The 27,778-nt window shown below is 41.2% G+C and overlaps 1 protein-coding gene across 1 annotated transcript in view; it reads left to right on the forward strand.

Moving 5' to 3' along the window:
* The window catches only part of BRF1 (BRF1 RNA polymerase III transcription initiation factor subunit), a 173,215-nt gene that overhangs the window by 24,812 nt on the left and 120,625 nt on the right, over positions 1–27,778 (forward strand). The window contains exon 3 of the mRNA XM_063159797.1: positions 17,779–17,952. Within this exon, the coding sequence (XP_063015867.1) occupies positions 17,779–17,952 (174 nt within the window). The remainder of the gene's footprint in view (positions 1–17,778; positions 17,953–27,778) is intronic.

The following is a 27,778-nucleotide window of genomic DNA, read 5'->3' on the forward strand; positions in this document are numbered from 1 at the left end:
CTTCGCTGGAGCAGCAGGAAAATTTGTAATGCATTTTAGGACCAAGATGCAAATCTATTTATATATTAATCAGTTTAGAAAATACAGCATACATGACATCCAGTTTAATATTTTTCAAATGTTTTATTAACCCAGGCTTGACTGTTTCTGGTTCTGGGGCAGCTTTTCTATCTGTCTGAACTACAAAGCAAACCTTTAAACAATCATTTGGTTAACCTAATATGTTAACATTTGAAGCAATTATTGTATTTTCCTAAACTGAGTGTTTCTATGCCAGGAGTTTTCTTTACTTACCATCAGAAGTCAGCTGATGTTAGGTCTGAGGAGTTTGATTAATTTTTCAACAGAATCACAAAATTGTATCATTTGCTGGTAAAAATTGCATGTATTTTTAATGGAAAAAAAGCCAAATTATACCCAACCAGACTTAAAAGCTGTTCTTCTGTGCTGATGATTATGCCTTAACTTAGTGGATGTTTTCAAAATCCTGTACAGCCTCAATCACCAGATGGTGCTGTTACACACTGCTCAAAACATGCCTGGAAAATTAAGTTTCAATTCTACCATTGCCATACTTACTCAAGTGTAATTTCATGGGAGGAGTGGTGAGAAAGAGAATTTCTTTCTTTAACGATGTCTTTAAAGTAGAGCCTTTTCTGAAAATTTTGGGTTTGCTCTTGTGAGAGCTGCTCAGAGCAGAATTTTCTCTCACATGGTTTATGACCATGTTTGATGTAAAAATGTTTTGTGGGGTAATTTAGGAGGTTGGGTGCTGGCTGTGTGGGGCCATGTCTGGGCTGTAGCCAGCGTGATTCCTTCTTGGGTGCTGAGATTATGAAGGCTTGCAGTGAGGAATGAAGGAGTGTAATATGCAAATATTGAGTGTTTTAGGAAAAGTGAAATGCTGAAAAGTCTCTTCATAAGCTGGATATAATCTGTTTAATGAATGAGATGTAATTTAACCTGGTGAATTTGGACGGGAAGAACTCCGGTCTGCTGTGGAAAGACTCTCTTTAAAAAAAAGAAATCCAGGCTCCTAATGCACCATTTCTTTTCAATGTCTTCAGTAAATGTAATGCTTTTTCTCTTATTTAGAAAAAAACTTTGCAACATACATATAAAATGTAGTCATTTTTCCCCCTCAGCAGTTGCAAAGTAATTAAGAGTTGTAAAGAAAGTTGCTTTTTTCCTAAGGCTTTGCAGAACTGGTTGTTTATGGTTAAATGTGGAATGGGAAATCATGAGTTTAAAGTTGCTAACTCTTCCTTTAGATGAAGATGTTTTCCCCCTCTTTGTACTCAAATAATTGAATCATTTTGGAAAATAAAAACAGCTAAGTACTAGGCTGTACTACTTAGACTAAACCTAAGTAGTGTTAAACATGTAGATAGAAATGAAAGAAGTTTAAGTAATTGCAGGAGGGGGGAAGAATTCTCAAATGCATACCCCTCCTGAAGGCATTATTATTGCTGTAATTTTAGATGTAATTTCCTACATTAAGAACGTAACACTTGTAAAATGAATGAAATTATTTTCCTACACAGTGATTTTTCTTTTAACTTTGTTTCCTAATAGACATTATCAGCAAATGACACTTAAAAAACAGAGAGAAGGTCTCCTCAAGCCCAGGCTCCAGTGTGGCAGGCTGGGTTTAGCATACTTAAGCCTGGTTTTGATCCATGCTGTGTAAACCTGCCCTGGCTGTCGGCAGGAGCTGTATTTGCTTGGCATTACTGCTTGGGACACCAGGTATGTAGCTAGAAGATGGCTTTAATCACCAAGATTTAAAGCCTTCATGCTGTTACAACAAAGCTGTCCCAAACAAACACAGTGAAAATTAATTGGAAAGGCCATTGATTGCTTAGGTATTTAATGTCAGTTCAGAGGATTCCTGCCTTTTCAACCCAAAGAGGCTTCTCTTAAGTTTGAACAATAGAAAAATCAAACGTGGATCTTTCTTCAAAGAAGGGTCATTAGCACTGAATGCCACAGACCAAGTGGCTAATTATATTCAAATGTGTGACTCCCTAAGAAGTTACATTATGTGAATGAGCATATAAATGCATTTTTAATAAAATCAATTAGAAATGGCATTTTTAGAAGAAAACTGTAAACTCTTCCTTTATGTGCCCTAATGTCATTCAGTTGATTATTTGTGCTTTTGGGTAATATGTTATGAAATGCATAATATTAAGAAAGCAGATTAGGGTCACAGTTCCAGTTTCTGAGTTTCTGGGTTTGTGGAATCACTTAGGATGTACAGGAATTACACCCACACCTTCTCCTGTATGGCTGTCATTCCTTAGAGAGAAAGTATTGATTAGTGTTTCCATTGTATCTTTATATTATATATATATTTATATTAGATGTGCTTCTTGATTGCTCTTATAAATCAGTAGTCAGGGAAAGCACTCTGTGCATTTTTACAGTAGGAATCATGAATTTGCTACTTTGTTTTGTAGTCCATCCACTTAGGATGAATTTCTGAGAATGGGTTGCTCTGCAGACACTGGTCATTAGGTCTGGTCTGAGGCTTGAGGGCTTTTTTTGGTAACAATATAGACCTAAGGAACCTGAGATTGCTTTTTTGTTTCCTGTCCTTACAAAATTGATGTTTAAGACAAAGCCACCTTCAATGTTCTTCCTTTTTAGAAAGCATCACATTATCTTGTCTAAAAGGGAAACATAAACATTGCAGTTTCCAGCCACACTCTGATGGGTTTGCACAGGTGCTGAAGCATGGGTGATCATCCTTAAAAGTCATCCTGGTACTTCTTTCCAGAGTTTGACAGAGCCACTTGATGCATTCCTGCTTTTATTGGGCACATGTGCATATGTGTGCAAGCTCAGATGCACAGAAATAGTTTTACATGAGAAAGGACAATTTGTAAATTAGATCAGGAGATGGATGTCTGTGCTCATGGCATGTAGTGACAGGACAAGAGGGAATGGCTTTAAGCTGAGGGAGGTTAGGTTTAGATTAGATTTTAGGAAGAAAATCTTCCATTTTGGAGTGATGAGACAGTGGCTGATGCTCTTGGAGAAGTCGTGGCTGCCCCAGCCCTGGAAGTGTTCAGGGCCAGGTTGGATGGAGCTTGGAGCAACCTGGTCTGGTGTCCCTGCCCGTGGCAGGGGGTTGGAGCTTGATTATCCTCAAGGTCCCTTCCAGCCCAAGCCATTGTGTGATCCCATGATGTTCCTGTAACCATAGAAGCTGTGTGTTACTGATGAGCTTCACTCAGGGCTTGTGGCTGCCCTTCTTGCCAAGGCTTGTCTCACTTCTCTTGCTTGCTCTGGCTGATGCCTGTAGAAAATAGAGTGTTTGTCTTTTTCCTTGGGTTGTGTCTCAGCACAAAATCTTCAGAGCACTGGGAGCTGGTGCAAGGGGTGGTGGTGGGATATATGGGGGGTTGTTGGATTTCCCCTTTCAGTTGTCCCCAGCAGCTTCATCCTCTGCTATTTTTACCTGATTTGTTATGAAAGAAAAAATTAGATTTCTTCTAATCCAAGAAGGATAGGGAAAGTACTCTTACAAAAAATAAAATGATGAAAAGTACAGGCCTAGGTGGTCCAGTTGAATCTAGTCTTCAGGCTGAGGTTTTTGTGTGTCCTCTCCTGTTTTTTACCGTACATTTGCTGTGGAGTGAAAAGAGGAAAACAGACTTTATATGAAAATGCAGTAAATCACTAATAGCTCTTAATTTATCATTCACTCCTCTCTAATTACCAGCCTCCATTTTAAATGTGAGATGAATCCTCACAATTTGCTAATCCAAATTCATCCTCATTTTCAAAGGTGAGGATGAAGCTGTCCTCTTATTGCCAACAAATCAGCATCTATAAATTAGGAGATTTTAGAGGGGTTGCCTTATTATCGTGAACCCCATGCAACTTGCCAAATCCAAGCAGGTGTTTTGTTTGCTTGCTCCCTCATTGTGAAAGCTCAGGGAAAATAGTTAGAAATAAAATTATTGAATGTCAGCAGAAATCTTGTGATTTCACAGCAGTGCTAATATGGGTGACTAGCTTTGCAAATGCAGTCCCTTTCCACCTTAAAAAAAATTTCTATATCTAAAGGTTTCTTCTTTTTAGAAGGTAGGAGGTGGGGAAATAATCTGACATATTTAGCTACATGAAGTCTTGTTTTTAAAATTAAATACAAGGAAAATAATTTACAAGGTTGCTTAGTGATACTGTGGGAAAATGCGTATCTTGAGACTATTCAAAGGCATCTCAAAGTAGATTTAGAAACTATGGTTCCTGACAAGCACTAGAAAAAAAAATACTGCTTCTGGTGCAAGCTGAATCAGTTCTTGAGTGTGTCAAGAAAGAATACCACTTTTCAAGTGATTTTTGGAACAAATCCAGGGTGCTTGTGAGGTGATGTTTGTTGTCTGAGTGGTCTGTGTTGTTCCAGCTGGCCCTACACTAAAAGTTAACTCTTGCTTGCTGCCAGCTTCTTTCTAGAGAGCAAAGGGGTATCTATCTGTAGCTTTGGTCAAAATAAAGTTGTTAGACACCCTGTGGATCATAAACACACTTCTGTCTCTTTGTGTTCTCTGTCCATGGTGAGTCCACCATGCATTGATGGCACATGGTCTCCTCAAGGGTAGTTTGCACCCTGCTATAGATCTGGGGGAACTGGGAATAGAAAAAATGTTCATTTTGCAGGATTACAGCTGTGCTCAGATGCTCTTTTTGCCATCAGGTACACAGTTTTCCTACTGCATGTGTGGGTAGTTTGTTACCCCCAACATTGCTCTTTGCTTTTTGATCTGACATGTACGATAAATTTTATTCTGAGATCGTTGCAGTGTTTGCTTCCAGCTGTAAGAAGAAGAGGAAACTTGATGTTGATCAAGGTCTTTGACATAGAGGGAAAAAAGCTTTGAGGTTGTTTTGGATTTCTGAAAAACACTGATCTGTCATGCCAGCAAAGTCAAGTTGTGGGATTACAGTGACACTGAATATTGCATACCAAATTCAATATCCTAAGAAAACTTCAGCAGAAGAAAAGGGAAGCATAAGGGAATGTAAGCAGCCACATGGAAATGAAAATCAAGTTCTTTAAAAAGTACATTTGAAATGAATTGTCTCCTCTGCATTTTGCAGCAGAAGTCAGGGGCTGTCACCTGCCTCCGTGGCTCGGCACAGGGGATTGTGTGTGGTTTTCCATCTCCTCCAGGAGCACTTGCTCCCTGTTAAGCCAAGAAGGATCCTTGTGTCCCATATCCATTCCTGATTCAGTCTGCAGAAAGTCTGAAAGGGAGATGATATAACAACAGCCACTTGCAAGAAGATGTTGTTAAAGTTTGAGAGTACTGATTTCAAAATGAGTACAGGCACTGTTTCTAGAGGGTAAAACCACAGTTGATTTGAGGCCCTCAGAAATGTTTGGTTGTGCCAAGTTCAGCTTCCCATGCATGGGGGCATGGCTTTCAGTGGGAGTTGAGTGCTCAAGATAATTAAAGCTGGGTTAAACAAAGCAGCACCTCTGCTTCTTGTTGTAGGACAGTGCAGTAGGCATTTGACCATAGGAAAATGTGAACTTGGCTGTGTCCTGTTGCTGTTGAAGCTGCCAGGGACAAGGATACCTGGATGTAAGGTTGTCTTGCACAAAGCTAGGCAGAATTTCATCAGCCTGTCTGCTTTTCATAACACTCCAGTAAAATACAAAAGGTAGGAAGGGCCAGATTATAATTGTTTTGCAGAGGGAGAACACGGTCCTTGAGGCTGATTAATGTAGCAATAGAACTTCTGAGGCCTTCAGTGAGGAACTGCTTGTAGCATAAACAGGTGTGAGGCAGGCAGCTGATTGAAGTGTTTGTTTATTTTTGTGGATCTTGAAATAGGTCAGTAAATAGAATTTACTCTGCGGACTGTATTGAAGCAATATGTTAGTTAGGTACAAGATGATGCTGATGTTAAGCGATTCCTTAGGGCAGCTTCTTTGATTACAGCTGCACACAGTCAAAGAAAAAGCTCATTTTGGTGTTCACAGCACCTGCCTGATTGAAACACTGAGGCAGGTTGTGTTTTATAGTCAGCTTATTAAAAAAAAAAATACTTCTAACCACTGTCACCAATCAGAAAATGCTGTGAAATTCAGACCTGTCTGTAGTCAGACCCGGGCAATATTAAATTCAGATAGATCATTGTCTCAGCTGGTCTCAGAACTGTTTTGGGGGTTTGCTGCATCAATACTCTTTCTTGTGCTGAGCATCCTGTAGGAGCAGTGGCAGTATCAGGGGAGAAGAATCCATGTCTCCTTTAATGAGATCTTTTAGGATGCTACATAGCAATCATCACATAAATCCACTGATTTCTGTTTAAGCCTTTAGTAGTCAGTATGTTCTCTGGTAGCTATTTTTCACCATACCATATTACCTAGAGGAAAAGGAATTAATAATGCATCTAGTCTTGGATATGTATGTTTAATGGATGATCTCACATCCTATCTTGGAGTCAGGCTGCACAGAAAAAGCCCTTTTGAAATTGATCTTTGAGGTCCAGCACATAAAGAACAGAAAACTGTAATTGTGCTTACTTAAAATTTTCTTTAACTACTAAGGACTGGCACACAGGAGGTAAGCAGATCATCTAGAAGAGCAAAGGAAGTTGGTATCTGAAGATTTGGTTATGGAGAAAATTTCTCAGATTTTGTTGCATGAGCAAATGTTGAGATTTTTGGGGTTCTTTTGGTGGCATGTACTGTTAATACAATATTTAATAAATAATGAATGCCATTTAATACTTAATAAATATTTAATTCAGGAAAACTAGAATGGAATGGTGACTGGAAAAAGAATTTAAGAGGCAGAAACTTGAGTAGGTGGATCTTTGCAGTCCAGGTCAGGCTGTTCTGTGTGACTGACAGTGGCTCTGTGCTGTTCTGGGTCAAACTGAGCAGGCTCAAGGCTGATGAAGAGTCAGCAGTGGTGGCCACTTGGGGAGGAAAGGGTGGAGGGATTTCTTCCCTTGTTCTGACCATTCAGAATACAGAATAATTCTGTCATGCAAAGCAGCCTCTCTCTGAAGGTTACAGTTTTGCAAAAGCATAAGAATTTCCTTTAACCTAGTAAATAATCTTAGCCCATTTCTCTTATACAGCATCATACCATATAATGATTTTTTCTTGTGTTTTGCCCTTACTGGATTCATATGTTCCAAGCACTGGGAGTTTCCACCAGTTGCCTTGGGAAAATATTATGAAGTCCAGTGAGTTTTGTTGTAAGGTCCTGTTAACATAGTGCTTATATTTTCCTTTAATTTCATGTTATTAGCCCTTAAGCATGAACTCATGCTTATATCAATTTATGGCTTAAACTTCCCTCATCTTCCAGAGATCTAGTGATCTTCTGCTTTTCTCTTGATAAATCATGTCTGATAATTAGATGAAGGTTCTAAGTTCAATCTCTGGGTCTTTAAACATCCACCCTCTATTTCCCAGCCATGCTCTCAATCTTTTATTCTAGGGTGATCAGGGCTCCTCCAGAGAAGGCCAAAGTCTGGTGAGAATTTCCTCATCCCAAACAGTTTTGATATATGACATCCCATACATAAATTGTAGCCTCATATAAATGGAAGGCATCACAAACATACAAGTAACTATTATTATGCCAAATACTTTCTAAGAGAGCCACGTTGGCTCACTAGAAATATGTAAATGGCATCGTAGTTTTAATTCCTTACTGAAACAGTCTGTACATCTCACTTATACAAATGTTATTGTTTAAAGAAATACAAGGCTGTTCCTGAAATATGTGCATTCTGTCTTTGAACATAAATCTCTTTCCAACTCCAGGCTGAAGTAGGTGCCACAAGAGACTGACTTGATAAATGGCATCACTGATTCACTACATGGTTTAGCTGAGATGTGTGGCAACCTTCAGTTATGCTTAGTTTAAAAGGGAAGGAAATGCAAAATAGAGGCTGAAGCCCTATCCATAATGTCTTCTGTCATCTCTGGGCAGGACAGAGGTGCAATTACCAAGGGCAGCTGTAGCTTTGATCTAAATGGGCCGTTTGTGGTGCTGGGGGAGAGCAGCCCCTGCACAATCACTGCTTGCATGAATGCTGTGGCTGATGGACTCAGCTGCCAGCGACAAGCTAAGGGCAGAATTTAATTCTTCAGCTGCAGCCTGGATAAAGATTGATGCTGTCTTACCTCACTGCTAGGTTTCTTATCCCTTCTGTATAAAGGAATAAGTATTTGACCACTCGTCAGCTTCACATCAAAATGCCTTAAATAAGCATTAACCTAATACAGTCTTTCTTGCTTTTGTAACAGCTCTGTGCCTTTCCCTGCTTGATTTCAGTTCTCTGTTTCTGCTTCCATTTTTAGATCATGTTTTATCTCTTATCCCTTTGATATCTTTAATAACTCCCTCCTTTTCTTCACCCTCTCAACTACTTCTCTCTGCATCCTTTTACCTTGATGCCTTCTCATTGTATTTCCATCTGTTTTGATGATTTAAGAAATTTGACAATTAGTTGATATTTATGACATTTTTACTTTGGAAATGACCGTGTCATCTTCTTTGACTGCCAGCTGAGTAGGGTCTGGATGTGGAGAGAGTGTCCTTTGTTGGATGTGTATGTGGAATTACAGGGGAAGAGGAAGGAAAGAAAGCCTCAAAGCTCAAAAAACAAACCCCACAATGGAAATCAGAGCCTGAAAGTAGCTTTGGGCTCTCAGGCCTTTTTCAGTCCTGAGGAAGCAGCAGCAACCTTAAGCAGAGGCTGAGAGCAGAGTGGGTATTAGTGCCTGTCTGTATGGTCCTTCCTGCCTGCACAGTTGGATGATGGAGAGTGGAAATAACTTAGCACTGACAGTTGTGTTTTGACAGAACAACCGGTGTGCAGAGGAGCAGGCCTGAACTCTAGGAGAGGAAAATTGTTCTGCGTGTGTCTGAGGACAAGTAAATTCTCAGACATGTTATAAAAGGTGAGTGTTAAAGGTGGACAAGGAAAGCAGGGAAGGTTCACAGGGATATACAGGGGCCCCTTGACAGGAAAAGGGAAAGGCTGGACTGGCTTTTATAGCAGGGAATATGGATTAAACAGGAAGGTTGGTTTTGTTGTTTTTATTTAAACAATCTTAGTATGTGTGACCTTATCTAATGGCTGCTGCAGTGCAGCTGGGAAGTGGTAATTGTTCAGCTGTGGTAACTCAATGACTCCTGCTCCTGTCCCTGTCCCTTGGCCTCAGTGGCAGTTGTGGCAGGGATGCCCTCAGCCCCTGCATCCTCCTGGTCCGTGAGGCTGCTCCTGTGGGCTCTGTGGCACGGGCAGGGCTGAGGGATGGCTCCTGTCAGCTCTCACTCTGCGGGGAAGGCAGCAGAGCTCCTGTCAGCGAGCAGATAACACTGCCCTGATTTATATGCTGCTCGCCTCTGCAAAGTTTTCCACTGCAGCAATGGAGCCCTTTGTGTTCGCTCTTCATTTTGGTTTTGTTTTAAAGGTTTTGATAACTTTTGGGATTTTTCTCCTATATTGTGCTGTATTCATGAATTTTTCTAGCTGGGTAGATTGATGATAGTTTTTTGTTAGTTAAATGTTTTTTATGTTGTAAAAGTATGAAATAGGTTCTATCATTCTCAAAATGCAGGTTTTTAAAACTTTTGAAAATGATTTTTTAAAAACTGTCAGATTATGTCATGAGCTAATATTTTTCTTTTTTTTTTTGTAGTGATGTAAAAATGATTTTGGGTGGTTGAAGGTAGTGCTTGGATCAGCAGTAATGCTGTGTGACAGCAGAAATGTTCAATTTCTTGTTGTGACAAGAGTAAAAACTGGTAATTGATAAGTGGAAGGGAAAAGATTTACATGTATACACATATAGAAAAATCTCTAAGAATAGCTGTCCTTTAAAATGTAACTTAAAAAAAAATCATTGTCCAAATAATTCAGAGGAAAATTAAAGCAGGGCCTAGCTAGTGGTGCTTTCAGAAGGAAATCTTGCATGTCCAAAAGCTACCACTGTCTAAAAGTTCTTGGTATTTTGATTTTTTCTTTCCAATTCCCTTAATGTGAGACAGGTAAAGGTTATGCTACATTAATCATACATGTGCTCACAGTTCTTGCCAGTAGTGCAGCTTTCCAGCTGTTTCAACTTTGAAACAGCTGCAAATCTTCTGTGAGTAAAAAAAGTTCAGTTAGCTAAACTTTTGGATATAAAAAAAAGCCCATATTTGCTTTCTTCCAAAATGAATCTGAAATGCTAATAGACAAATAACTAATGAGCACGATAGCATTTGTTTAAACTGTGGTAATCAGAGTTTTGTGCAAGCTGCCTTGCACAGGAGGAGCAGGGAGGGCTGGCAGCAGTAGCAGGGAAGCAGGAGGAAGCGTAGGGATAGTGTGTACTTTTCTCTTTGACCCATTTAGGCTTCAGTCTCACATTTCTTTAAGTTGATCCACGTGTGTGTGGCTGCTGACAGGATTTCTCCTCGCCCCTGCCACATTCTGCCGCCGTCAGGGCCTGCGAGGCTGCTCGTTGAGTTACATGAGGGAGCTGGTCCAAATGGAAATTCAGCTTTTTTGGTGGTTTGGGTTGATTTTCAGCACAGCAGATTCCCTCATCTGTATCAGTGTGTGGCCGTGTAAATGTCACATCGGAGGTGGGAACGGTGTCTGCAGGAACTTCAGCTTCACTTAAAACAGTTGTGATCCAATTCCTTCAGTGCTGGTGAATCAACAGATAAGGGCTTTGTTGGGGTTTTCTTGCTTTTGTTTTCTTTTAATGTCAGCATTGACTGTGGTTTCCCAACATGACACCATAAATGAAGTTCAGTAAGGACTTTATGAGCAAGCAGTTCTTGAGCTGTGCTGAAAAGAATAATTAAGCAGGGTTAAGAAATGAGCAAGCTGCTGTCTGGAGGATGATGGGCAAGATTAGCAATAGGTTAAATGCAGCCCCTGCATCAGCTGTGTGGCTTCTAGTCTGTAGTTGAAGCGTGGGTAGCAGTTATAGATGGATAATGGGAATGAAATGGCAGCAGGAGAAATGCCACCTGTGAGGGAAGCAGAATTCCAGGAACTGCATGCAGAAAAACAGAGGAACCACTTGTGATGCCAGATTTTTCAGAGTGGTTAAAACAAATTAATTCAAATGGACAGTTGCTGTATATGCAAAGAGGGAGTGGTATCATAGGATGAGAGAATAGAAAATGTGCTTGAGGAGGAGGGGTGGGAGAAGTTATGTGGGTGCTTTGCAGGCCTGTTTTGGCATTAATGGAACACAAGGGCCAATTTTGAGGGATTAATACTTAAAGAAGTACAGGCAAGTGCTGAGAAGAGATGTTAACAGCAAATTTTCTAGGTGAAAGAAAAGTAGCTTAGTATCAAATATTTAAAAAGTGGTTGCAGCAGTGACCACCATCTGAATTTTTAAGACATTAATCTTAAAGATGCATGGTTGTTCTCTTTAGCTGAGTGAGTGAATGAGCCTTTGAGGTGCTCTGGAAGGGCTTTACCAGGACAGAAGGGACCTGCACCTGGTAGATGGGGAGCTCTCTTGGGAGGCAAAATGGATGGGTTGGATTGTTGTCAGCAGGCAGAGAAATTGAATACAGGTCTCTGCACTCAGCTAGTCTGGGTCTGGCCATACAGAGATAAAGAGGAGGCATCAATCCTTCAGTAAACAGGTCTGGATTAAGTCTTTTTTTATTTCACAAGGTAGTTTTTATAACACAGGTCAGTTTACTGGTTTGGTTTTCTGTTCATTGCCACAAACAATTTTGCTGGCACAGTTGGTGAAATATCCCAGGGAAAGGGCCAGGAGCTGTTTTATTCTGCTGAGATAAGAGAACAGAGTGTACCCTTGGGCAGCCCCTGGAGCAGCTCTGCCAGGTGACACGGGCACTGGGATGCATCCATCGGAGCAGGGCCAAGAGTTCCCGGGCTCCAGGGTGCTCAGCCTGGGCACTGACACATCCACAGAGGAGCTGGGGAGCTCTTGTGTGGAAGAACTGGGTTTGGGATGTGGGGTGCACCCACAAGCAGATGACAGGATAAGGATTTGGAGCCAGGCAGAGCATGGGCACAAGGCCAGCGTGGTCATCACTTTGCTCATGGGCAATTAGGTGTTACTGGGAATAACTCTTAGCTAACCTTGATAAAATTAAACTTGTTATTGTGCTGGCTCAGCACTGCTGCAATGTCCTGCTGTGCTGCTACTTTTACTGCTCATTGGCCTTTTTCCTTACAGGCTCACAGGGATGGAGCTGTTCCCTGCTCCCAGTATTGCGTGTGTGGCTGGAAATGCTCAGTGTGAGCCCTGCAGCCTCACTTCCCTCCCTTCAAATGTGTTCTTGTCTTTGATCCCAGGACTCTCCCCTTGATTAGGCTGCTGGGACCAGCCTTCATGAGTGTAGCCCCACTGATCTGCCCCTTTTGTGCCTTTGTTTGTTTGTTTTACTGATTTGTAATACAAATAACATAGAAGCCTGGCATAGAGCAAAGAGCAGGAAATTCATTCAGGCTTTGAGCCGGGAATTGCTGAAATTGAAACGTGTGACAAAGCATGCAGGGATGCTCACACATAAAAACTGCTCTTTTCCCCCTTTTTTTGGAGTTCTTTTGGGCAGCCTTTTCGAAGAAAGAAAAGGAACGAAAACCCAAATGCAGAACAAAATCTGCACATAAAATTCAGTGGGTAAAGTAATTCAAATGCTGGAAATGCATATCCGAGTGCAAACCATCCAAACTGTTTCTTTTAATAGAATCTAGTGTTTGTTACCATAACAATCCTTTTTGCAAAAGAAGGATTAGTGCTGTTAACATGTCTCTGTTCCCTGCTTCAGGTGGCACTTGTTTTCAGGGCGCCTTGAGCAAATTGCAGAAAGGGAGGAAAATCCATATGCCTCCTGGATTTTGATGATGCACTTTAGTATCGTAATAACAATTCATTTAGGCTCTGGCTTTGTACTGCCTGTTATTTCCCTAGAAACTTATGATTCATCCTGACAAATATATGAAATAGCAGTGTCACAGCCTGTGTCAGACTGAAGGGAAGGCTGCAGATGAGCAGGCAGAAGCCAGATAAGAGTAATGTAGAGCTGTAGCTGCTTGACATTACTGACTTTTAAGGGGTCCAAAAAAGGTATGATTCCTCTTCCATAGGGGAACAGAACAAGATGTTTCTGTAGTAACGAGATCATAAAAGAAAGAAAATTGCTTGTAAAGAAGATGTCTGATTTTCCCTCTTTTTCTACTTTGCTTCTATTATAACTTAAGCTGCAGTTTTGCTTTCAGCTGTCTCTTGTGTAAGCATTTAATAGAACCAAGATATTCTGCAAATCTATTTTTTTTTGACAGTGATTTCTGGCCTACACATTTTGTTTTATAATAACCACCGTTTCCTCTGTCAAAAGCATGGAAATTATCTGAAATAAAAGGATAGTAGTGTTCTGTGGTCCTATGTGAACTTGTCACTTCAGGTTCTGCTGTGCCAGTTCAAAGCATTGAGGTTGGCATGGGATGAGAAGATGATGGTGTTTCTTTCAGCATGCTGGGAGTAGATGGGTAGAAACACTTTTTTTTTTTTTCCTGTAGGCTTGGAACTAAAAGCTGAAAAGAGCCTTTTGTTTTTTGCTGCAGATTCAGGAGCGTGATAAACTTTACTACTTGGTAGCCTGGGAACTTGATTTTGTGTGTTGATTACAGCAGTGCAAACTTCTCTCTTTCTCTCACTTCCCCCCTGCTTCCCCCTCTGCCCGATGGCATGATGAGCCTTTGAGAAATAAATGGGAATTGCGTGGTGTGTGCTCTATGCATTGCAAAATTTCTGTCCTTTCTAGACTTCGGTTCTTTTGCTCTGTAGAAGGAAATTTATTGCTTTATACTGGTGAGGGAAAGGGGAGGATTTTTCAAACCTTGCTGTTGGGCTTGTCCTGCCTTTTTAAAAAGACACTGTTCCCTGCCCTTCTCCCAAAGGTACTTAGATACCAATTTTCTTGCCATCACTAAATTGCAAGGGCAGCATGAAGTGTAAGCTTTGACCTCAAAGGTGCTATTTCTTGTTTAAAAAAAGAATCCCAGCATCTGTCAGAAACCTGTAAGGCCCAAAAGAAACAATGCTTATTGCAAGTTACTAATAAAAGATGCATCTACTGAGAGACTTGTTTTACCCCTATATATTTTGTCTTATGATTTGTGCTTCTACATAGCAATTCAGAAAAAAAATGCAATAATTAATTCTGACTGTTCCATGTGATGATATTCCTTTATTGTACTGAGATAGTAGCTGCAGGTTTTTAGAGCAGGGTCACATTGAAACTTTTTTAAAAGCTGTCCTGCAGGATAAAATGGATAAGAGAGTTAGGAAGATGTTGTGAGTGTTCTATAACCCGGATCATGATAGGGTTTAAAGGTGTATCAGTTCTTTTCCATCCAGTGGTGAATCTCACTTAATTGGAGTTTGTAACACTGTGATGGAGTCAGGTGAGCACTGAGTGGAGCAGATTGCTAATAAACTGCACTGTGTTGTTGGATATTCCCACTGCTTTGGCTGAGATCCTCAGATCCTCAGGCTTTGCATCCTTGCAGCTCACTGGGAGCACGCAGTGAGGGTGGCAGTCACAGCAAAGATGGGGACAGGAGGGAAACAGCAGCTGCAAGGTTCCGAAATGCCACCCAGCTAGCAGGGAGCAGTGGGAGTGGGAGGATGCTCAGGGCTGATGGCCATAATGCAGTGCTGTAGATCTGCTGGAGGGAATTGCTCATCTCTCCCCAGCCCTGGAGCTTGCAGCTGCTCAGCTGCTCCTCCCTGCCCTGACCCTGTGCTGGGGGAGCAGCATCCCAGTGCTTGGCAGGGCTTGTGGCCGCCACTGCTCACTTCTGGGGACTTCTCATGGTGAGCACTGCCAGTATGAATGAGTATTTGCACTCTTTTCTCGTTTGTCAGCAGTAACTGGAGCATTGGATAGAGAGTTTATTTTGATCAGTTGTTTTCTTACAGCCCAGTTTCTCTATGTATGAACATCTGCTCTTCAGATAGCAACAGATTAAATCACTGTATTATAGTTAAATAAAATGTTATGGAGGAACATTTTTGAGCTCTGGAAATGTCAGATTGGCCAGCTAGGCAGAAGAGGTTGGAAGTCACAAAATGACATACATTTGGTTGTCATCTGACTAGGGTGAGGGCACTCTACAATGGCTTGGCTGTGTATTGCACAGCCATCTCACTGATACCTGCCTTTTCTTGGAGTCTGTGAAGAGCATTCTTGAATCTGGGAAGGAACCAGAAGGAGTAAAGGGTATCTTGAAGTTTCCTGCGGAGAAATCTAGAAGCACAGTTGCTAATGCTAACTTTTCCGGCTTTTTTTTTTTTTCTTAGTCTTACATAAGATACCAGAAAAATAGAATTTTGTTGTCATGTTAAATTCAAGGGGCGGAGGTGGTGATGGGGAAACAACAAAGCTTTTGATCTTTCTTTGGTAAATAGGAGACTGGTTGCAGAATGTAAATGTTTGTCTTAGATGATGCTGGAAGCAGTACATTTCTTTCTCTCTTTTCACAAATAAGGACAAAACCAAGTTAGTCATCAAGATACACATAATTTCTAGGATGATTCTTGTCCTGAATTAAGTTGTTCATTTTGGAGACAAGCAGCAGTGTAACAGTTGTCTTGTTTTTCCACAGACTGTATGACTGGTATAATACCACAGGGCAGCTTGAGGGAGTCCTAACACACAGAATTAAAGCCTCCTCTGGTCTGCAGAAGGCTGAGTAAAGCATTCAGTAACATTTCCTAAGTAGACAAGTACCTTTCTCTTAGATCTCTTTGGTATTTTTTCAGTAGACAATTGCCCCTAAAGTAATTCTACTTTAAAATATTGATGGTGGATGAAGAGTTCAGCTAAAAGAGCATGTATTACTCAAACAAGCATACTGTTTTCTTAGGATGGATTATGATGAATTAATTATATTTTAACATTTGAAATTAGGAAAAGGTTAAATACTCAGAATATTAATGGTAGCTTGAGGATGGGAGCAGCTCAGTGCTGAAAATAGCTTATGAAAGAAATTAATTTCAAGTATCTTCCTCTATGTTATTCTTTTTTTCCTCTTTTAGTATGTTCTTTGTTTTTGAAGGGAAGCTGGTTTGCTGCCACTGCAAAATGAGTTTTTAGTACTCAAGTACATTTATTTTCCCCCCCAAATAAGTATAAACTGATTTTTTCTTAGGGACAGAAGAAACAGCATACCAACTGTAGAGTGTCAAATAAAGTTCTGGAAAGACCAGATGCTAGTTAGAACCTTAATTTTAGGAAGAGGTGGTATTTGTATTCGAGGCTGGTGAGTGCCAGTCCAGGGCCTGCTGATGGCAGTGGAAAAGCTGCTCACCTGCTGGGCTTTGGATTACCCTTGAGTAGCTTATCGTGCCCACACCTTGCTTGGGGGGTGATGGATCCTTCCTCTGCTCTTAGTTCACTGTCCAAACACGTTACACCTGGCTGACCCATGTGCCTTAAAGGATATCTTGGTGGTGAGTGCAGTAATTTCCACGTGTGCAGGAAGGAGAAGCTGCTGCTTTGTGGCAGCTCCTGTTTGGCTGGAGTCCCACTGGCCCCAGCTGCCTGGCTGGAGTCACTTCTTGTTAAAACCAGCATCTTTGGCAAAGGGGTGCTCAGAGGTGAAGATTTTTTACCATGATGATGGTGTAGGGATTTGCATTAAATTAAGATGGGTTTGTGCAGGAGCTGGTGGTGTTCTGGGAAGCATTCTGTGGGTGCCATTGCTTCCTGTGAGCAGTGGTGGGCATGGCAGGCACCTTTGTGCCCTCCACAAGCTGCTCCTGACATCTCTGAAGGGAGCAGATGAGAGTTTCCTGTAAATACACGTGCTGGAAACATCTGCCCAGCACATTGAATTAAAGGATTTTTCTTGATGTGCTGTCTGACCCCGTGTGCTGAGGAACTCGAGTGCTCAGTTTTCCTCATGACTTCCCCCATCTTTTTCTTAAGCTGTCTTTTCAGCACATCCTTCTGAAGCTGGGGCTGTGGGGACGGGCTGGACCTCGCTTCCCGCATCTGTCCCAGCAGCTGGACCACTTCCTGCCATGAATCATCCCAAACACACTTTTTTCTTTTTATTGTTTTATTTAAGGGTGAAGGCACATTTGTTTCCTGAAGCCACAGGCTGATCTAAGTAGTCTGGCAGACAAGCCTCAAATGAAGGCTGGGGTGTGAACGTGTTTGGAGGAAGGAGGTGCCTCCCATCACTGGGATCCTGGGCAAGCCAGGAGCAGAGCTCTGTCCTTGTGGACTTCATTTGTGGTCAGAGGAACAGCAAACTCCATCACTTCTTGGAGAGCTGCAGCAAAACGTCTTCTCTGTTTGCACGTCAGTGTCAAACACACCATGACCTCTGGTTTTTAGCTGCAGCTAATCAAGTGCTAATTGGCAAGTGATGCTAAGGGAGAGGGGCGTAATCTTTTGTCTGAGAAGTCTTGGCTATGGCTTGGATCCTCTGTTGGACCGATGTTTGTGGCTTGGTTTTCCAGAGTTCATTGATTGCATGTGTTTCAATTTTAGCAGTCCAAAACAAGGCTTTTTTTCTTTTTTTTTTTTTTTTTTTTTTGTCCTGAGGAGCTCAGCCTGAATAGTTCCTGAAACTTGAGAGGTCATTGTGTTTCACAAAGAGATGAAATCCAAAATCTGCCCCCTTTATTTTGTCTTAAAAAACCGCCCCAACACTAAAAGACCCCAGCCTAAAAACACATTAACAGCATAGTTGTTAAGCAATTGTTTTCCTTGTTAATTTTCCTAGGGAAGCGTCAGATTCACCACTTGGGAAACCAGCTCCAACTCAATCAGCATTGCCTGGATACTGCCTTCAATTTTTTCAAGATGGCTGTGAGCAAACATCTGACTCGGGGCAGAAAGAGGACCCACGTCATCGCTGCCTGTCTCTACCTGGTGTGCAGGACAGAGGGAACTCCTCGTATCCTTTCACTGTTAGAAAATATCAATAAATAGAAGACTCACTTTTAGCAAGTCAACTATCCCAGTCAGACCTTGTTTCGGAATGTGGAAAGGTAAGTGTTCAAGAGCTAGCTTGGTCATGGCTGGGTTTATACATGGAAGTGAATAGGAGTGTTTCCTGTAATTCAAGTAAATTCATTCCCTGTCTAAATGTGCAATACTTAGTATTTAATGCTATAAATGTCCCTCTGCCTCTCATCAACTCATTCAGACTTATTCATCACTAACTCTGAATTTCTTCTTTCACAACATTTGCTTCAAGTATAAAATTGCACTTCCCCTATGCTTTGCTAGAGTTTATTATTTTTATTATTATGGACTTTTTTTTTGTTTATTTTGTTTTTCTCTTTTAAAGTAAATGACAGTTATCCCCAAAACTTCTGCAGTGTCAGCATCAAAGAACAGATTAGAATTCCAGTGGGTTTTTGATCAACATACTTGGATTTCCTTCTTCTCATACTTGCAGGAAGGACAGTATCACTCCTGTTTAGGTTCTTGAAAAAAAAATTTCATAAATTCTGAAATTTGCTCAAAAATCATACAGGAAATCAAACCTGTACACCAGGCTGGAGGTGCACACAGGACAGATTTCCAAGTGAGTACTCCCTGCTTTACCATCCCTTTTTTGTCTTGGGGAACTTAATTAAAATCCACATAAGCTTTAAATACTGATGACCGTCCAAATTAATTTGTTTTATAAATTTTTTATTTCTTGTTTTATATATTTTTATTTCTTTAATGTTGTATTTTAGTTGCTGGAATTCAGAGTTTAATATCAAGCAATCATTTCTGTTGCTCTGGCTCTGAGCAACCTGGTCTAGTGAAAGGTGTCCCTCCCTATGGCAGGGGTATTGGGACTGGATGTATTTTAAGGCTCCTTCCAACCCCCAAACCATTCTCTCATTTTATCATTCTACAATTCTGTGTTTGGTTTCTTTCTACTTTAAAATAATATATTCACATCTTCAGTATTCTGATTTGATGCTTTTAATAGATTGCTGCTCTCATTCTATATTTTTGCAGTTGAACAGTTTAGCTTTCTTTTTAAGACTGAGATGATTTTTTTGTCGTTTCAGAAAATATATTCAGTATTCTAAAAGTAGTACTTTCTGATCTTGTAGTAGTGTTGTGGTAATTGTATTTGCATGTTTTAAAAAAATATGGTTTTGCAGGAATAATGGAATTAAAAGGCAGGCTTGCCTATTACACTGGTTTTTTCCTACTGTAACGTCTCCATGTGAACTTTGAACATTAGCACTCTATCACTGCCATAAAGATAGTGTTGATTTTAAGGTGTTACCAGTATTTTGATAATGTATCTTCCGGGTAACTGCCTGAAAGAGGGTGGAATTAGATTAGCTATTAAAAAATTCTTTACAGTGAGGAAACTGAGGGCTTGGCACAGGTTGCCCAGAGCAGCTGTGGCTGCCCCATTCCTGGGACTGTTCAAGGCCAGGCTGGATGGGGCTTAAACAACCTGGTCTGGTGGAAGGTGTCCCTGCCCACAGCAGGGATGTTGAAAATAAGTTATCTCAAAGATCCCTTTTATGATTCTGTCTTATATTTATGCTCATGTCATGTTCAAAGTAATTTTTTTACAGTTGTTATTTGATACTTCTGAATGATAGCCCAGCTGTAATTTCCAAATCCATTTTTCCCCACTGATAGGGATAAAAAGCATTTGAAGAAGTGAGGGCTGGAAGAGGCAGGTAGGTGCACTGCAATGTTCAGCCATCTGTGCAGCAAGTGCAGCTAACACAGCAAACAAATAAAGCAAAAATAATTTACTTCTTTTTTAACCTTCTCCAAAGTATTTCAGCGTGTATCTCACTTATGTGCAAGATGTACTGATCTGGTTGACACGTAATAAATCCCTAAATGAATTTCCCAGCTTTCTTTGTTAAATGGAGATAATGTCCTGTGTGACACTTCACATAAAATACTAGGAGTAAAGTATGAATAAAACTGCAAAGATGAGTTCTGTCTTTCTCTATCAATAATGCTCCACCCTCATTTGCACAGTTACTGTGCTGCCTGGGAATGAAAAGGTTGTTATGCATGTCCATAAAGCTCAACTTTTTTTAGGGTTTTTCTTTTTTTTTTTTTTTTTTTTTTAATCCATTAGATAAACCTCATTTTGTCATTGATATTAAGAGTTTAACCTTTGTCACTTTGGGAGAGGGAGTTCATTCAGCTTCTGCCTCTGTTCTGCTATGGTTTTTTTGTTTGTTTTGTTTTGTATTACTATTTAAAATCCAGTGTAGTTTAAAAAACAAAGTCCATAATTTAAAAAATAAATTATGGACTCTCAACACTGAAATACGAATTCCTTTTTTGGTATCTTTTCCTTTCAGAAGAAACTTGAAAACCTGAGGGCCACGGGTGCAAATTGCTGACCTTTGAAATTTGAATATGTTCAAGGCTCTGTAGATTAATTATGATGATAATCAGCATGTTATAATTGTTCCCAGCTTAAATCTGGCTCTACAGGCCTGGGCCATGGGAGGCAGGGGTGCTCCCAGGGCCTTTGGAGCACAGGGGCCAAGAGCAGGTGTAGGGAGGATGGCCATGGGACAAAGTGCTTTAACAAAAATTAAAATCCATATTCAGGGTAATGAACTTGGCATTGGTTTTGTTCTTCTGGAGAAGGTGACGAGGAGGGTTTGGAAAAGGGAGCAGTACACTGAATAATTCTGTACAAAGGGGAATTGCAGTATTTTTAACACTTCAACATTTAAATAAATACTCTGCTCAGCCACGTTCCTGAGTTAAAGTGTTCATTGGTATTGTGTTCATTTCAGAATTCTAACAAAGAAATGGGAGAGAAATTTAGAAAAGGAAGCTAAAAACTAAAGATTGGTGAAGTATTTTAGAGGAAAGAGGTGACATGGAAGAAGTAGCAAAGGGCAGCAGCATGCTCAGAACTGAGGGACAGCTCAGTAATTTTGGGTGGCCCAAATGAGTTATCCAAGTGACCTGGGAGTTGTGGAGGCAAGAGATGTTACCTGGGAACAGAACAGTGTTAGCAGTGGGAGACATCACATTTCTGAAAAAGTTGTGTGGTAGAAGGAGCAAAAATGCCTGGGGAGGTACGGGGAGATGTAGTAGGGGACTGAAGTGACAAGAAATGTTGTGTTCTTGTGGCAGAACCAAAGGAGTGGGAAGCATTTGGAGAGGGAAAAGAGAATGTAATTGTGTCTGCAAGTTCACTTTGAGGGAGTGGAATGTATTTATCTGACATGATTATCTGCTTAGTCTTCTTTTTTTCATAATGTACATGTCGCCAGCCAGCCTCTGTGAAAATGTGAAGAATACTTTGGCCAAGTCTGCTAGTGCAGTCTGAATTATGCCTGAATAAACCTCAGCCTGAAACAGGAAAACATTATGTTCTCCTTGGTTCTTATGTATTATTTCATTAATGCAAAAATGCAAAATATTCTGGTAACTCAAGTTTTTTTTGATCTGAGAAAATAGTTCCACAACTTAAGGAGAAAATAAAAATTTATTAATCTGAAGAGCAGCTTTTATTTGTAATCCTTTGCAAAGTTTTGTATGTATTAGTTGAGATGTGAATTGATTTTGCATCAGTTTATGGTTTTTATTAGGTTATGTGACACAAACCCCCATAGTTTTTCATTTGCCTTCCTTTATTGCTTGTCAGTGTTAATGTTTTCCAGGGAAAACAGCTTGCTAACTGTTAGCTGGATCTGGGAGGTGTTTCATCCTTCTGATGAGTTGCCTATAAAAACTTCAGTTTATTATTCTCTGTATAAAATGTGTGAATGTGTCTGTATTATCAATGTCAGAAGTACAGATACAATGCAAAAAGTCCATCTGAAGGAGCCAGTGGTTTTCAGACCCTCAGGTGTGATGGAAGCTGTTGTCCCTGTCCCAGGGACTGAGTGATGCTGAGCCTTTCCAGTGACATCTGACTTTGTCTGGCACTGCCAGCGCTCTGGGCACTTCAGGCTCTGCCTTTTAATTTGCTTCTTGGAATAGCAACAGCCCAGAGTTGTTTCTCTCTGATGTTTTGAGCAGCTTTTCCACCCCTGCCCATGTCAGAATGGAAACAAAGGGCCTTTAGCTGGTCCCGACGTTCCCGAGAGAGGGAATTTGGGAAGAGCCAGGCAGGGTGTCTGAGTGACCTATGGGCTCAGCTGTCACCTGTGCCTGCCCCAGGCTCACTCAGGGACAATGACAGCCTGGCCAGCGTTTTCCAGGTGGGACATCAGTCATCAGTTTGTTTTAATCAAGGAACACTTCATTCTGTTTGTGATCCTGTTACTGTACACAGCAGTTAGAAAAACTGCACAACTGTCCACTCCTTTGTGTAATGTTTTCCAGTGCTACCACCTGGGGTCTTTTATAGCAGCATTTTGCATGGAAAGTGTCTTTTTTCCCACACACACATACACCTTTTTTATACTATTTATTTATTCTTTTCCTTTGAAGTTCACTGAAAAATGCACCTTTAGTTGTAAACCAAATCCTGTCTTTTCAGAGCCTAGTAAATAAAACCTTTTCCACATGAGAAGAGTCCCTGCAAATTTCCCTCACTAGCTATCTTGTGTAAATATAATAAAGGTAAATTCAGGGCAGGTTTTTCTCCCTCCAGTAAAGCTGATCAGTCTCAATGGTGGGGGCTCTGGGCTGGGCAGCCTCTGAGACTGAGGTTGAATTATTCAGGGGGTTTTTGGTAGCATTTTTTTGTCAGAGAACAGAGGTGGGATCCTCCTGGGGTCAGACCAAGGCAGCCAAGTGAGGCCTCTCTCCTGAGTTGTTTGCAAAAGAACATTTCTGAGAAATGTATAAGAAAAATAACCTCTTCAGTTTGGGTGTGGGGAGCAGATGGCTTTCAGGAGAACCTTTGGTGCCTACAAGTCTTTGAGATGTAAACTTGAGCTGGATGGGAAAGCACAAGGAGCTTTTCCTCCCTGGCTTCCTGTGCCCTGTGAACCTCCCTTTTGTTTGAGGGAGGATCACGAAGGCATTGCCAGATCCCAGCAGGCAAGAAGGGTTTGGGAAAAAGCTGGGCAGCTGAATGGGGCAGCACTTTGTTATTTCCTATCTGTCTGCAGTACTTGTACTTTATTGCCAAGCTATTTGAAAGTCTCCTGCTTTAATGTGTTTATTTTCATGTCACAGAAAGGGAAGTTGCGAGTATTTATCTTCATTTCCAGGTGCAGAACTGAGGCTAAGTGACACGTTCAGAGTTACCCAGAAAATCTGTGATGGAATGAGGAACTGGTCTCTTTAATCCTTGCTCAGGCAGCAGCTCCTGGGCTTTTCTACCATGTTGGTCTTTGCAAGAGGAGTTCAGCTAATTCCCTGCAAGCTTCAGCAGCTCTGTCAGCTCCATGTGGTCTGGGGAGGCTTTGTACAGCCTCGCCATGAGAACCTTTGATGGATTCAATCTTTGTTTCTCTACTAACACTTCAAGGTCTGTCTTTGCAAGGAAAAGGGCAAGACTTCCTTTTTTATTAGAAATGAAAAATTATATCTCCAGCAATCTTTTGACCTCTACTAAAACTTCCTGGAGCTAGCAGGCCTTAGTGTTCCTGATTAAAAAGTTAACTTTTGAAATTAGGCTTTAATCAAGAAAATTTTAAAGCTGTGGTTAGGGAGGTTAATAAAACCAGTTTCTATTTCTCTCTGGTTAAGGACTTTCTTTTTAGTAACTGACCTTTTATTTTTTTTTTTTTTCTTAACTGGTCTTGCATTGAAAATGTGTTTTGTTCAAGTGTGCAGTGTGACAAGGACATATGAGAATAAAAATGGATTTTAAATTGCATGGTTAAAATACATATAATATTTACTGAGGCAAATTACTTAATTTCAGTGTGTGGAAAGAGATGCCAAGATCTTCACAGTAAGTTAAATAGAATATTTTCAGTTGGAACTGTCCAACTGCTTGACCAATTCAGGGCTGACCAAAAGTTATACCATGTTGTTAAGGGCATTTTCCAAATGCTTCTTAAGCATTGACAGCCTGGGGGCTTTGACCATCTCTCTAGGAACCTTGTTCCAGTGTTTGACCACATTCTTGGTGGAGAAGTGTTTCCTAATGAAGCATTTGCTTGAACTTGAAGGCTTGCAAAACCCTTGTTCACTTAATTTCAAAATGAAGCCTTAAAATTGCTGTGTTTTTAGCAGATGGATTTTAGCTGGAAGAGCTTCATCTATTAAGAAAAAATTGCTGCCTTAAATAGGGTGTGTCTGTTGTTGCCCCATGTCATTTACATAGATTTCCAAAGAGTTAGGTGTTTAGTAATGCTTGGCTTTTGAGATCATTCCTGTTTAGTACCACATGAGAAAATGCTGGAGATGTAGGGAAGAGGGCAGCCAGGGACAGCAATAGAAATTTAATTTCTGCACCTTAATTTCTCCCCATCACCCTCTCCTCCAGCCAGGGCTAGATCTGCTGAATTTCAACAGCAGGGCTCATGACCTGAAGCCTGCATATCATATCCAGTCTGCTTTTCTATGGAATGAAGCAGAATCATACAATCTTTCACTTGCAGTGCTGCCTCACACATTTTTTTCCCTGTAAAGAAGGATGTATACAGCAAGTGTGGTGCTGAGAGAATCACGTGTTTTGTGTTTCCAGTTGCTGGGAAAGTAAAATTTTCCTTTGCATGTGCTCATTGACATCATGTATTCCACTGTGTGGCTCTGTCCTCTTCCCTGCTGCATCCCCTTACTGCCAGGGCTGCTCATGGGTGGGCAGCAGTGGGGCAGAAGGAGCCTCTCAGATATCTCACCTGGCCTCCAGCTGTGTTGTAGAAGAGCCTGTGTTTCCTCTGGATGCCTTTGTAGCATCTGAAGTGGTGCTGGGTGCTTGAATTGCTCCACTTGTGTCTGGTGCTTTGCAGTGTTTTTAATTTTAAAGAGAATTCCTTCTTGAGGAGATAATAACCTGAAGCCTTTCAAACTGGTTGTGTGGCTCTGCACCCTGGGGGACAGGGCTGGGGACATGATTAGTGGCCCTCAGGTTCTCCTCTCATCCCTTGGAGGGGAAAGGCATAAACCTGAGTCGGATGTGGCAGGAGAACAGTGAGTGTGATTGCTGACTGGAATTATCCTGCAGGGTGCCCTGCTCTGGAATCATCGCGGCTTTCTGCTGGGAGCCTGCAATTTTAATGTGGAGATTCTGTACTTGGGTGATTTCCTTTGTTCCTTTGAGATGCTGAAAATATAGAAGGGGAAGGGAACTTTACATTGTGGTTTGTGTCTACTCAACATCTGACTGTTTAAATCCTTGTGCTAAATGCCCATCACGGATGCTGCAGGGAGGGAGGGGAAAAGCTGCTGTAAGTGCAGTAGTGATAATTGACCCACTTAAGAGAGCTGCTCTAATTTTGCATGTTACAGCATCCTGGAAATTCAGATAAGAATGTTGATCTCTCCAGCTAATAGGATTTCTAAATATATCATCCAAAAGAAGCAGGAGGACTGCAATTTTGCACGCATATGTGTGTGCTCAGGCTAGTGTTTTGTTTAAGAACTGCACACTCTGGAAATTTGCTTTTCTGTTCACTTGTTACTAACTGTGGATAAAATAGAGCTTGACCTTTGGTCCTGCCAAGGGGAGACCTGATCATGCTCCATTAAATTCACTGATGAAATTCTCACCAGCTTTTGTGTAGAGGGGTGACCAACTTTTTTCCTTTCAGGATGTTGGTACACAGCAGGTGGCTCAAATTGTCAGCTTTTCCATAATGCAGCATTAAACAAACCATCTGCAGAGATGGAGAGGGGGACAGGGTCACAAGATGGCCTATCAAGATTACAGGTTTTGGCTGGTGTTGATGGCTTTGTTTTCCTCATTTAAGGGAAATTTTGAACAGTAGAGGTCAAAATATTACTCTTTTGAAATCTGTCTGCAGAAATACTTTATTGCTTTGCAGAGCAGAGTATTTCAAGCCTCTCTCTGGGCAGATTTTTCTCAAAGTGCAGCACTGGAATGGCCTCACATCCATTCCTGGGTGCAGTTTTGGGCACCACAATATAAAAAAGACATGAAGTTGTGAGAGTGTCCAAAGGAGGGCCACAAGGATGGTGAGCAGCTGTGAGGAGAGGCCACACGAGGGACAGCTGAGGTCTTGGGTGTTGTTCAGCCTGGAAAAGAGGAGGCTGAGGGGAGACCTCCAAAAGAGGAGCAGGAGGGGCAGACATTGATGTCCTTTCTGTGGTGACAGTGACAGGACCCAAGGGAATGGCCTGAAGCTGTGGCAGGGGAGGTTCAGGTTGGATATCAGGATCTTCACCTAGAGAGTGACTGGGCACTGGAACAGCTCCCCAGGGAAGCGATCACAGCACAAAGCCTGGCAGAGCTCAAGAAATGCTTGGACAGTGCTCTTGGACATATGGTGTGATTCTTGAGGTGTCTTGTGCAGGGCTAGGAGTTGGACTTTGATGATTCTTGTGGGCCCTGTTGAACTCAGGATGTTCTGTGGCTGCTGAAAACCTTGGGGTTTACAATCAGTAGAGCTGCTGCACTTACATTGTTTTAATTCTGGAGGTCCTTTGCCCATCATACCTTCCCAAACAAGAATCACTGTTGCCTTTTGAAATGAAGGGACAGGATTCTGGGATAGGTTCACTGCAGCCTTTGTGGCTCTGGGCTTGAATTACATGATGTGTGGGTAGAAGTGTTTGGCAACCCTGTGCTCCATCACCACGTCAGGCCTTGTGTAACTCATAAATACTTAGAGCAGAAACATCTGAGCCAGATTTTTAATGTGTGCAATACTGGACTGTTATTGCATGAATAAAAATAATAATTAATGAAATGAATTGCATGATCTGTCTTCTTAGTAATTAGCTTCCAGTTTGGGGTGTCTGAACTGATGAGACATTCTCATGGTAAAGGTGAAACAAGGAGAGAACCAGAAGCAGGGAGTGGGAGAGAGACAAACACATCAGTAATTCTGGGGTAGAAACAGAAGGGGCAGCTCTCACTGGCAGCACTGAGGGGGTGAAGCTGAAAGGTGGTGGCAAAGGCAGGAGGGATAACACAGGAACAACGTCAGGATGAGTTCTGGGTGATGGATGAGGGGAGGGAAGTGTGATGGCAGAGAGGCCTCCTTCCAGGGAAACAAATACAAAGGAGGGATGATAAGGAAGGGATCACACCTCTGATGTCTTTGACCTTCAGCGATCCTTGCATGCTTGTGAAAATAAATATTTAACAATCTTCTTAAAGCTTGTTTAAAAGAGGAAATAATTAAGTTGGCTCTCTGCTTAATACGGTTTATCTCTGCATCTGAATTTTGGGGCTTATGTCAGCAAAAGCAGAATTATCACTGGGTGGTGTTTTGACCTGATGGGAGCTAATATGTTGCTAACACCAGCTGAATAAAAACAGTGGGGTACAGCCTGTCATTGTGCAGCACATTCTTGCTTTTGTCAGAGGATGTGCTGGATATGGTGTGGAATGAGGAGGAGACTCTTCCCCTTCCTTCCCTGCATGGCCATGCTCCTCTTAAGAAAAAAAAAAGAAAAAAAAAAAAAGAAAAAAAGCATTACCTGATGCTAAATCCTGATAGCAAATGTGATCAATTATGGTTGATTTTTTGATTCGGTCACTGAAAAATATTCCTGGTTGTAGCCATCACTAATATTTGATGCATTTTAATACTTTAAAAGTCAATTAGAGAATTAAACGCTTTTTTCATTAAAATACGAGATTGTGTATTTGAATTTTAATGCAGTAAGAATGCTGCCTCAGAACACAAATTCATTTTATTAGATTAATTAAGATCAGTAATGCAAAATAGGTTGAA

The sequence above is a fragment of the Melospiza melodia genome, chromosome 6 (assembly GCF_035770615.1).
Source record: "Melospiza melodia melodia isolate bMelMel2 chromosome 6, bMelMel2.pri, whole genome shotgun sequence".
Lineage (NCBI taxonomy): Eukaryota > Metazoa > Chordata > Aves > Passeriformes > Passerellidae > Melospiza > Melospiza melodia.